Source organism: Hemibagrus wyckioides, linkage group LG18 (assembly GCF_019097595.1).
Source record: "Hemibagrus wyckioides isolate EC202008001 linkage group LG18, SWU_Hwy_1.0, whole genome shotgun sequence".
Taxonomy (NCBI): Eukaryota; Metazoa; Chordata; class Actinopteri; order Siluriformes; family Bagridae; genus Hemibagrus; species Hemibagrus wyckioides.
The window spans coordinates 21,809,072-21,821,352 of NC_080727.1; the positions used below are offsets into that span (position 1 = coordinate 21,809,072).

General features: G+C 42.2%; 1 protein-coding gene across 6 annotated transcripts in view; it reads right to left on the reverse strand.

Annotated features, from left to right (window-relative positions):
* The window catches only part of nrg2a (neuregulin 2a), an 87,255-nt gene that overhangs the window by 42,877 nt on the left and 32,097 nt on the right, over positions 1–12,281 (reverse strand). Inside the window, exon 1 of one of the 6 annotated variants that reach the window (XM_058416278.1) lies at positions 4,455–4,740. The exons of 4 other annotated variants lie outside the window; for them this stretch is intronic. In XM_058416278.1, the coding sequence (XP_058272261.1) occupies positions 4,455–4,518 (64 nt within the window). In that variant the 5' untranslated portion in view covers positions 4,519–4,740. Of the gene's footprint in view, positions 1–4,412; positions 4,741–12,281 lie in introns of those variants that run through there. One more of the 6 variants, XM_058416277.1, reaches the window with a different exon arrangement.

A 12,281-nucleotide genomic window follows, 5' to 3' on the forward strand; every position in this document is an offset into this window, starting at 1 on the left:
TGGATTATTGATGATTAATTGCTTTTAGCAGCGAGAGTAAGCTTGGGGTCAGAAACGATGACTGAATAAGCCTTCAGTGAAATAATTCTTTGGTGAGCGTGTTCTAGGTTTACTTGTAGAAATGAACCAGAAATTGGTTCGAGTTACTGCTTACTGAATTTCTAAAACTTGTGGTCCAGTTTTGTGCAACCTCATCGTTTTTTTATCTGTTTTCAATCTTTAGTGAGACAGACCACTTTTATATAATGATAATAATAATAAGAAGAAGAAGAAGAAGAAGAAGGAAAAGAAGTCAAGAAGCTTTTATTGTCATTTCAACCAACCCGACGCAGTACACAGTAAAATAAAACAACGTTTCTCCAGGACCCCGGTGCTACATAAAACAACCTAGAGCTACACAGAGCTAAGGACTAAGAAGAAGAAGAAAAGAAAAAAAGAAAAAGAAGGAGAAGTAAGTTTGTAATCAAGTTCCGTCCCAATCATTAATAAGGATGGTTATAAACAATGGAAGTTTTTTCCATTTGATAATAAAAATTTTAATAATAAATTAGATAATAAACATCTAATAATTACTAAATTGTTTCTTAATCATTTTTACTCCTGAATCTTCTTTAATCCATACCATGGCACAACATGCGCTACATGCGTGCTGTTGATCAACAGGGCCGAAGCAGCGCAACAGCCTTTTTACACAACCGCCACACTTTACGAGACACATGACACTCTCTCTGTGGCCCTGCCCATAATTTAAAAATGACTCTGAAATGCATAGCCTCAGGGATTGGTGCCAGGATTGAGTCTAAACTTTCTAAATCACCTTGGGACTGGCGGGGGGAAAAAATGCAAAGGCTTACAGCACTTCGTGTTCAGATGCAACATTAAGTGCTGCCAATTTCTTCTATTTGCAAGAACTCTTCTACAAGTAGCTCGCTGTTGCATTTGGAGAATGTCTGCCGATGCAATTTTTGTTCAAGTGCGCCAAGCATTCTGAGGGAAGAAACGAGGGTTTTGACAGCGATTGAAAGCTCAGGACGAGACTGCAGATTTGGTGGAACAGACCGAGCAATTTTTCCACTCAAACATAGCGAGAGGCTACAAGATCTGCAACTGTACATCAGTTCTTCTGCTGCTTCTAGTCCCCAGAGAATGCCTAAAGAATTTCAAAGCACTGTACTTTTGCCATGTGGCCTGTCCTTAGGGACGATATCTGCGGTTCGTAAAAAATGCGCACCAAATCAAAAACCACAAATTTCTGCTTTAATGAAGGGAAATGTTCATTGATTCGACTTGAAAAATACTTTCAAATGCTTCGATATCAGCACATGAATCACGCTTGGGAAATATATTAATACAGCATAAGCAATTAACAAAAAAAAACAAAAAACAGCAAATACGCTGTTTTATTTGAGAAGGTATACCAGTTTAAAGGACATTCAACTAAGCTTAAAGTAAAAATAGTGTGACACGGTCAGAAAACGTTAAACAATAGGAGAAAAGTGCCGTGGTGTAAAGATCCAAATTGGCTTATAAATATTTATGACACGGCTGTACTGATTCATCCATGAAGCGGTACTATTGTTTGGAAATGTTCTGTATTCTCTCGCTCATATTTTTCCCTCTCTCTCATACACGTCAATGCATAGATGCAAAAAAATAAAAAAATAAATAATAGAAAAAGCCACAGAGTTTGCTTCAGCGATGTAGGCAAGCCTGGATTGCTTCACATACAGCATGTCATAGTCAATTACCATCTACAACAAACCACTGTAGGATACACACTAAAAACAACGAAGGGTTACGACCATCACAGACACGCTCTGTCTTTATCATCTTGCCATGATGTTGGCATTACACAGCTACGAGGGGAAACTTCACCAAAAACTGCTTAATTCAATAATGTTAATGTTAAACTCAATAAATGTCCTCATGCTTTCCAGTACCTTGGAGACCTCTAACCACTTTTGAGTCAACTTCCTTTGCTCGTTCTTACACACGTTGCTAAATTTGGGCCAGATGGATACAACAGAGAAAAAAAATGCTGTAAAATCCGTAATAAAATAAATATAACCAGACTGAAACTTGGAGAGTTATGAATTAAGAGCCAGCAAAGGTCAGACTGAATATACATGACTTTAAAAAGTTGGAGTATGTGTGTAAAACTCGTAGTGTGTGTGTGTGTGTGAAACTGTGTGCCATTTATCTCATATTCAAATAAAGCAAAAATCATGGAATAAACAAGAAACTGAGCCAAGGAAAGAATCCAAGCAAATAAATATTAGCAAATTGTGGATCAAAATCCTTGTTTATTCATTATTAAAATCCGCAATGTTGTTCTTGGTTTTAAAGAAAATGTATTTCTCATCAGGGATTTAAGATCATTGATTCACGATGCCCGGAACCACAGTGTCTTGGTGGGTTTTACAGGTACTTAACAATGACGGAACGTAAACATTTAGAAAACAAAGAAACGTCAGGGGGCGAAAGAAAGAGGGATCCCTCACCAGGTAAGCTGGGAATGCAATAGGTGAAGAACAACAGAAGGGCAATTACACATCCGATCTGTTTAAAATGACAATAGTTCAGCACTGCGCTTCGATCATGAAGAAAGAACCGGGAGAACTGTAGCACATCCTGGTCGCAACCTTATCCCCACAGAACACATCAAAAAATCTTATTAAGGCCATGACTGTCGTATTTCTCCAACATGCCTTTTCTCATGTCTCTAGGTTTTGAGGGCTAAATGAGTCAATCACCATGATTTCCTACTTGTCATTCTGACAGAGTTAAATTTAGCCGTGCATAAAAACGTGACGCTAAGAGAAGCAAATGCGTGTGACAGGGTTAACCTTAACCTCCAAGGAAAAAGCTGAGTCTCCCGGCCATTCTTTTCTTCCTGACTTTGCTTTGTTTCCAGTAGACAAAGCAGAGGAGATTAAACATTGCGTGAAGACAGATCCAGGAGAGAAAGCTGCGCGGGTACTAAAAGTGGCTTCTCACACACCCTTGTGTTAGATTACAGTTGCGTGTAAAGACAATACAGTGAACAACATTTAAGAAGGAAATAACAGGAGAAGTGAGCCAAAAAATAAAACCACTTTATCAAGAAGGTCACGCGAAGCAAAGCCTCAGGGCGACACAGCAGAAGGAAACCTCCTGTAGGGGAGAAGAGACAGGGAACGAGCCTGGAAATGAACGGGTGGAGGGGGGTGGGCGGTGGTAGGAGGAGGGGAACGGCGAGAGACAATACTATGCCATACCTTTCCGATTCACTAATCTAATGTGGATATCTCGGATCAAGGTGAACTCTCAGAGAGACTAACGATGCCCTCCTAAGGGACCTGCTACCTCAGTGTGTGTGTTTCTACACCTGAGTAGATGTACACAAGTAGGGAGTTGCACCATAGATTTGTTTGGTTGATTGTTGCAATACTGGTGTTAGCAATACTGATATTACAAAAGTATATTTCAATACACACGCTCTCTCTCTCTCTCTCTCTCTCTCTCTCTCTCTCTCTCTAACAAAATTTTGTTGTGCAAGTATTTTGACTAATCACAGAAAGGTTCAAGAGGGCGTGTGGATAGATTACGGCATCGGTATGATTAAAAGCAATTTTGTCAAGTCCATGCAGTTTGATTTTTAATCACAGCTTTACAGAGTAGCAACTCCAAAAATTCAGTCCTCCACAGATCATCAAGTGAGTGATAGCTGCGAATGGAAATTAAGGTTGAGAATTTCTATTCCTGCATGACCCTGAGGTCAGACTTCAGTGACAAGCTGAGGCTTGCAGAAGCCTAAACAGACATAGAGAGAGAGAGAGAGAGACCGCACTGGCACGCTGCACTCCATTAGCTGTTCAAGAGCGTCTTAGAGACTAGCATTCATTCAAACACAGATCGCAGCGATATTCTAAGAGTATATCTATAGTTGAAGCTTTAACTGCGGTAAGAGCTGCAGATGCCCAGCAGTGCAGCTTCCTTCAGATACAGCATGGAAATGAATCAATAGTAGCTCTTGCCAAGTGGCTTGCAAGCAAGAGGAAATTCACACAGGCTCAGCAACATGACTGCTAATTAAGAAAGCAAGTACAGGAATCAACTGTGAAAGTCGTAAAAGCAACTTGGCACAGCCGGTCGAGGGGGAGCAGGGAGGCCCCGGCTTGTCAAAGCGCTCAGACGGCAAAACACACAATCATGCACAGTTACCAGCACAGGCCAAGGAGGCCAGATGTGCCGCTACACGCTGCCGTTTAGGAAGTCCTCCTGTGTGACAAAAGCAGGCAGCAAGCTTTGACAAGATGAGGTGTGAGATTTTCCCCTTGAGTCTCACACCCCTCCCTTGTCGGCAGCACACGTACCAACATGCATACATCCACACACACACTCACACCTTTGCGTGTTGCGTCTTTCTTTACCTTGAGTCAGATCACCGTTTTGTTCCTTGCGCTCCTTTTTACCTTTTTTCCTCCCATTCCTCTCTTTCTTCCTTTCTTCTCCTTCTTTCCTTCTTCCCTCTGACATGATAGTGTTGAAAAAGTGTTAATCCACTCAGGGGGGAAAAAGACTTGGGGCAGCAATGAGAACCAGCAATAGTCCTAAGGGGGGAGCATGTGGCAGGCGCGCTTAAGACTCTGAACTTGTCTGAGCGCTCGTGCCCTATATACACTCGGTCCCATCACGCAGGGAAACACCTACTTGTGACAGAGAGTGAATACAGGCAAGGGAAGACAGTGGAGAGAGAGAGCAGGAAAGGGAGGGAGAGCATGAGTAAAGGAAAAGAAAAGGAGAAGGGGAGGGATAGAAGAAGAAGGAGGGAGCAAGGGAGGCATTTCCCATTGCTGTCAGACAATTAACCGTTCCTTGACTGAAAGCTTCAAATAAGCATGATGAGTGCTGGCGCTCACAACCCTGCGGCACTCAGACTGCCCCTGCTCACCTGCCCATTTTGGGCCTCCACCGTAGCCTTTGGTCAGAGGTCACAGACATATATGATGCCCCCAGTGTTTAAGGTACGATATTGCACCACATTCTGACACCACTGCTCAGACAACCACCCCTGACACCCCTGACCAAACCAGCTTCTTATTCACTCCCAAGAATTTTCTAAGGAAAACGAACTCTTCTCTTCCAGCAAAACTGGAATGAGCATCTAGGAGCTCTATTTAGATCTTCAGATAAGCAGTGATAAAATAAAAACCTCTGTGACTGGACAGGGTTGCATCCCCTTCTTCGACCTCTCCCCTCATGCTTGCTCACTTTATTTCCCCTTCCTCCTTCCCCCACACTTTGCTTTGTATTGTCTCCCACCCTCTACTGTAAGCGAGTCCCAGCGTGTCCATGCCAGTAGTGTCGTGAGCAGTCTCTGAAGAGAAATCTTACACTTGCAAAGAGCTGAGTTAAGCTGCCTGCTTCCCTACACACGCACACACTCACAGTCAAAGACCTAGATGCACAGAGTGCAGAAGAATCTACCTGAAGTAAAAAGTTAAAATATCTTTTTAGAAGTTGAATAAACCAAGATTCTCAGCATGTTGGATATTATTTATACTTTCTCACACATAGATGTCAGAAATAATGCTGATAATGCACTAACAATATATATATATATAAAAAAATGATGAATCTATTTAAAGATGAAGACATTATCAGCTGGTACATTATTATCGTGATCTAATATCTATCTCTATATGTATTATATCATATGTATGTATATATATGATATGTATATGTACATATGATCTAATAAGTAAATCTATGTGTGTGTATTTGTGTATATTGGGTGCTTTTTGATGGTTCCAGGAAAGAACAACAGTACAAGAGGAAATGCTATTTGTTTATTGTTTGCTGGATATTTTTGCGAGGTGAAGAATTTATCCCTGCACTGAAACTGAGATTTTTCTAGCGACACTGCTGTTTGTTGCCCCCCGAAAAATGTGGTCATTTTCTCATTAATGTAGAAGGTAAAAGTGGTTGGAAAAAATTCTGAAAAGCACCAGGTGGCTACACAGGGGTAACCCAGAAAAGTAGGGACCAAGTGACCAGATGCAGCTTCAAAACATATTTAAAGTTAATAGGACTATATAATATTAATAATATGTTCAAAAAGAACTAAGAAGGAAAGGAAAGGAAAGGAAAGGAAAGGAAAGGAAAGGAAAGGAAAGGAAAGGAAAGGAAAGGAAAGGAAAGGAAAGGAAAGGAAAGGAAAGGAAAGGAAAGGAAAGGAAAGGAAAGGAAAGGAAAGGAAAGGAAAGGAAAGGAAAGAAGTACCAAGGAAAGGGGCTTAAAGAATAGGTAGTATCAAAAATAAGTATAAAGTAGCATAAAGAAAATGGAAGAAGCAGCAAAGAAAGTAAAGTGAAGGAAAGGAAATAATAAAGTCCTTCCAAAACATCTAAACAGTCTGTCTTAAACCTGAAACTCTGTTTTTCTGTGGTGACCATTTAATTTAATAAGCCAATATTATATGATAATATGAATGAAATAAATCACCAATTATAGAACCGTCCTTCAAACAAAATATTGCATGGGATTTGCCTCTAATACAAAAAGGGCTGTATCTCTTAACGGCTACATCTCATTCACACACCTGCAACCTATGAGGCAAGTGCTTGATCCAGATAAGCATAAAATGGCTGTTGGCCCGAGGGCCACAAGCTTAAATCCCTCTGATGGGCCCCTCTATTGTTGTGCCCTTAAGCAAAGCATCTCTATTCAGATAAGAACACAAGATAGAAGACCATAACAGTCTCTGCATAAGGGCTTCCTTAAACGAACCTCTATCAAGATGTGCCTATGTGCTGAAGATTTGCTGATTACAGTGTCTCTACTAACGACATGATGTCATTCTGTAAACTCACGCTATCACACGAGGACGAAGACATGTGCCACCACTACAAGGTAAGAACACGTTACTTAAGACTTCGTTATTCCTTCTAGGCTCGAATTCCAAAGTACGACCAGAATGGTCTGGTTTCGTTCCAACACCTACACAGAGGCAGAAACTGGGAAACAAAAATACAAAGAAAGGGAGGGAGAGCTGAAGAGGAAGAGGAAGAGTACAGGATTCCATAATGTTTCGTATGAGTCATGATCATGTGGTACAGAGGGCCTATCATGGGCCCTTTTCCAGCTCTGCCCTCTCCAATCTTCTGTGTCACCTCTCAGAAGGTGTGTATGTGTATGGAGGAGGGTCATGTCCCAGCAGGTCAGGCCACTCAGCAGAATACTCCACTGTGATAACTTCAAAGGCTACACTGCAGTAAACTGTGTGTGGCGGGTGAGTGGTGTGCGAATGTATATTTCTGTGCATGTGTAAATGTGCCGACAGCTTCCTCGCAGCAAGCAAATCTGTCAGTGGTAATGACAGATCTGCAGCAACTCCGGGTGTGGGTCATAGAACACCCTTCCCACACTGCCAAGCAAGACGTGGCTTGTTATCTGCTTGTGCTCTTAGCTTTGGCACCATCGAATGTGAGTGTGTGTGTGTGTATATGCGTGCGTGCATGTGTAGTTGGCGAGATAAAAACAAGAAGAAGAAGAAGAAGAAGAAGAAAAAGAAGCTAAGTCATTGGAGTTCATTCATGTAAATTGATGAGTCCTAGGTAAAGAACAGCAATGATATACGTGTGGACATGTTGGCATATGTAGAAGGAAATTGGCAGAGACGAGGACACAGGGAAAAAACAGAGAAATGTTGTGATAAACAGAGATGTGTTGCAATAGGCTTGCATGCTTAATTACAGAATCACATCATGGGAGCAACAACAGGGCGTGCCTGTTTCATTTTCCGTGCTGAACGGCTCTCTAGCTCCGAGGGCCATGGCAGAACAAGCTAAAAAACGATCACCAGAAGGGGATCACCTTCCATTCTGTCAGGAAAAAGACCAAACTTTTTTTTTTCTTTCTGAAAAGCGTGTTGTGGATCTGCAGGAATTAAACCATTTTCCACACCAAGAGGAGGCAGTAGTCTATGTTTGGAAAAGATGAAATAATAAACAATGGAGAAGGAAGATGAGTGGAGAAGTACTAAACGGTACAGAGTGGAGCTGTACTAAATTTACAGAAGAAAAACAAGTGGAACAGTAGAAAAGATAGATGAATGGAGAGGTACTAAATTTTCAGTAGAAAGAGTGGTACAGTACTAATCTAGTACTAGTAGAGAAGGACCAGTACTAGTAGCTAGAGTGGAGTATAATTTATTTATAGTTTGTTAGAATGCAGTCTGAGTTGTACTACAAAAAATCTGACCAGTTGCCAATCTCATACGATTATAAATATTTTTTAAACTCAGCTTAAAATTACTCTGATCATGTTTCAAACATTATTCTTGGTCTTTTCGGTTTTCATGTTTTGCTTAGATCTCTTCTGGCTCCGAGTCAGCAAGGGACAAGGGTGGACAAGGCTGAAATTGCAGGACAAACCACAAAAACTACAGACGACTGGCTTGTAGTTTGTCAAGACTAACAACAGATAAGCTGTGTGTGTAGAACATGAGTAATAATTCGAACACGGTGCATGCCTGTAACAAAACGTTCAGTTCGTCACTGGAGACAAACCACAAGACAGATGCATCCCAGATGAAGCTCTGATCCATTCGGAGCCCCAGCTTGTGCCTCTCCTCCCTTCGTCCTCCTCACATATACAATATATATATATATATACTTTCCCTAATGTAATTTAACCAAAACAATATTCAGCGGTACATCTTATCCTCCATTAAAAAGCATCTTTTGTATGGCACAAGAGCATGTTGTTGAGATCGGCAGGGTGGGAATGCTTGACATTAATAGTAAATGTAAAAAAAACAAAACACAACTGTCCAGACCTAACTCCTCAAAAGAGCTTAAAAAGGCTTGTATACCCTGAATCAGCGCCACTCTACCAGGTCTCATCTCCACCTCTGGGAATCCCCACCCCCTACCCAAGACTTCCTCCTAGATGGAAGAAGATAAGTACCTCATCCTCTCCCTCCATTCCCCTCCTCCTCCTCCTCCTCCACCTCCTCGGCTTTTCCTAAACCTGCACAGCATCACACAGGCTGCCCCAACACACTACTGCCATTTCACGAGGACGGGAGTTTATCTTGGGAGATATACACACACTGGTTGTTTAGATGTGAGTGCAGTTCTCAGGGTATGGCACATGGGAGAACTGGAGAGAAAGACTCTCTGAGACTGTTATGAATTCATTCAGATTGCTGAAAATCTTTGTATGTAAACATAGCCCTTGATCAAGTGACCCTGATGATTGTTCACAGAAAGACATCATGTCTAATGAGAATTATGACCAATGCTGCCAAACACCATTAAATCTGCTGTATGATCTTGGATCACATGTATATACTGGGACCACATAGAACCCATAGAACAAAAAAAGAACCTTTTTTATTTTTATACTTGCACAAGCCTGAAGCTTATCACAACATGAATACTAGGCTCACTATTCCCTTTTCTGCAGTAGTTTGCCCCAGAAGCCCACACTGCATTGCTGAGCTCCAAAATTAAACCATATTTTCTACCAAACCAAAGCTCAAAATTCACAAAAAATTCTGATTTTATTTATAGAGCCACGGCTCCACATTGCACTCTGTATACCACACGTCGTGAACAGCGTTGCATGTTTCTATCGGGGTAAAAATATGAACTTCAATTTTTAAAATATTAAACACCCCCTTAAATTGACCCCATTTTTGACTAGCAGCATCACCATGTCCCAGCTTCATAGTACATCCAATAGTGTGTCTTTCTGGAATGTACTGTTAATAACCCCAATGCTAGGGGTCAATCCGATCAAATGTTATTAACTGTTATTAACATCGTTATTCCCACAAGATGTATTTCTGTGTATTTTTTTTAAACTAAACAAACCTGGAAGTATCTGCCTGATTGTATGCCTTGTGCTGCTGTCATCTGATTGGCTAATTAGATAATTGTATAAGATGGACAAATGCTCCTGATAAAAATGGCTGGTGAGTGTATATATAAAAATCGTGTGTTTGCAAATAATCATCGGCTACTCTGCACCTAGCTTTCACCGACTTTCTAAAAAGCTTTGTTCTAGCAACTATAGCAGGAGTTAACGTGTGTGTATCGATCGAGACAGCAGAGTATATTTCCAAGACGTTTGGAATCTGAATGCTAGCAGTCGAGCCTGACACAGCTGTCCTCTCAGATGTGACTAACGTCTTGAGGCTTTGATAAAAGCTTCCTTCCTCAAGGTCAGGAGAGGCTCTCTTACTTTCATACACACACACACACACACATACACGTGCACACTACCACCAGAGGGATAAAATCTCCACTGTGTGATAGTGGGAAGGAGAGACAGCCCACACACACTGCACAGAGGTGCAGAGGGGGGTAAGAGTGGAGCAGAGGCAGAGATGCAGGGGCTTTTACAGATCTCCGCTTCCCTTAGCAATGCAGATGAGGGCTCGTTCAACAGCACGCGAGCAGTTTTTTTCCCGATCGTCTCATGCAAACGATGCATTATTTGCATATTTTATGAATGAGCAAATGAAAATACGCAAAGTTGTTATGTTGTTTTTTAGATAACTCCTGTGCATAGCTATGTGCAAATGTCTCAGTGCGTGCATGTGTGCGAGCGCTGACAGAAAGCTGCTTTAGCGTGGACCGAGCTCTGGGCCATTTCCGCAGACCACAGCTGTCTCCATGGAAACCATTCAGGACAAAAAAGGGGAGGGAGTGTGAGAGAGTATGTTCGAAAAGAAAGAAAGAAAGAAAGAGAGAGGGAGTAATGAAGGAGAGAGACATCACGCCCACGTGAAAACGCAGATGTCCATGATGTAGCCTCTGCTCAGTCTGCAGGGATACACTGCAGCCTGGAGAGAAAGTATGACACGATCACGCTCGGACTGTGGCGGCTAACAAAATGAGATTCGGATTCTCATTCCCTTTCTCATCTGTCTATATGTTCCACCACTCAGCTGTCAATCACTGTGATATCGCTTTCCAAACCCCAGCTGGTTCTCCGTCCCTCCTGCTGCACTTACACTAAACTCGGCTTCATGCATTCAATTCATCGTAGGCTAATTAATGGAATGAGACACGGAACGAGACGCCGCTTCATGGCGGCATGGCGATCATTCCGTGACTCGGCCTAAAAGGAAAGGTCTCCACAATCTGAGGTATACCTTCATAGTAACAAGGCAGCCATTCAGAATTCGCAGCCCAAACACTTATTTGCACTCTGACATAGAATGACAGAGGAGAACCTCACCACATGCTAGCTTTAAACATCCACCTTAGCATTGTTCACCCAGAGATGACGATCACGACAAAGCCAGATGGCATGGCAGTGTTGCCAGATGGAAGCCAATAACTATATCCTCTCTGGGCTGTATGAGTTCCAAGCTGCTCCAAAGAAAAAAAAAAGCGCACCCCACCCAGCATGTGAGAAACAGACCTTAATAAAAATTCACCTATGAGGGGTATAATTAGTGATCCCATTGTGCTGGGGAGTGCCATGGAGGTGAGAAAGAGAGACAAGCGCACGGTATGCCAGGGGAGAGATGTCAGAGGTGCAAAAAACAGTGGGAAAGGCCGGATGACCTGGTTGCCTACTTTGTGCTGGAGGTGTCAATGATGAGGGAATGTGATTACGTAAATGGAAGTGCAATGAAAAGCAGCATTATTCAGCAGTGAGACACTTAATGACTTCTAAAAGGTTTTTAATGTAACAATATGGCTTGAATATCCTTTCGTCCTCTAGATTACTGTGTCCTATATGTAAGGCAAGATCAAACCTGGAGTGACAAGGTGGCAATTATTCCATCATGATGAAAGAGCTTGTGTTTTGTAAAGTTGTCTGACATGGCTCTCTTTGTTTCGCTTGTTGTGGTTGGTGAGTCAGGGCCCCTCTCTCTCTCTCTCTCTCTCTCTCTCTCTCTGTCTTAGGTCTGCTGCAGTCTACCTGGCTGAGCTCATCCGATGGCACTGCAGATATCGGCCAGCAAACATCTACTTCATTTCTCTCTTTGGCTCGCTCTCTCTCACATGAACAGACAAACACACTCCCACGCGCTCTCATACAGTTTAACAAACACGCGCCCACATGCTCCTTGGCACTTTAAGGCAAACACATGCACGTGGAGCTAAACACTCAAACACGGGCCGATGTGTAGCCCATCAACACACTCACCACCTGACATTGATGCATACATGGCCTTTCAGGTTAGTGCAAACACAAAAACGCCCACCTGACGCTGATGTATACATGGCCTTTTGGCTTAGCGTAAACACAAATACGCCACCTACTTCACTCCA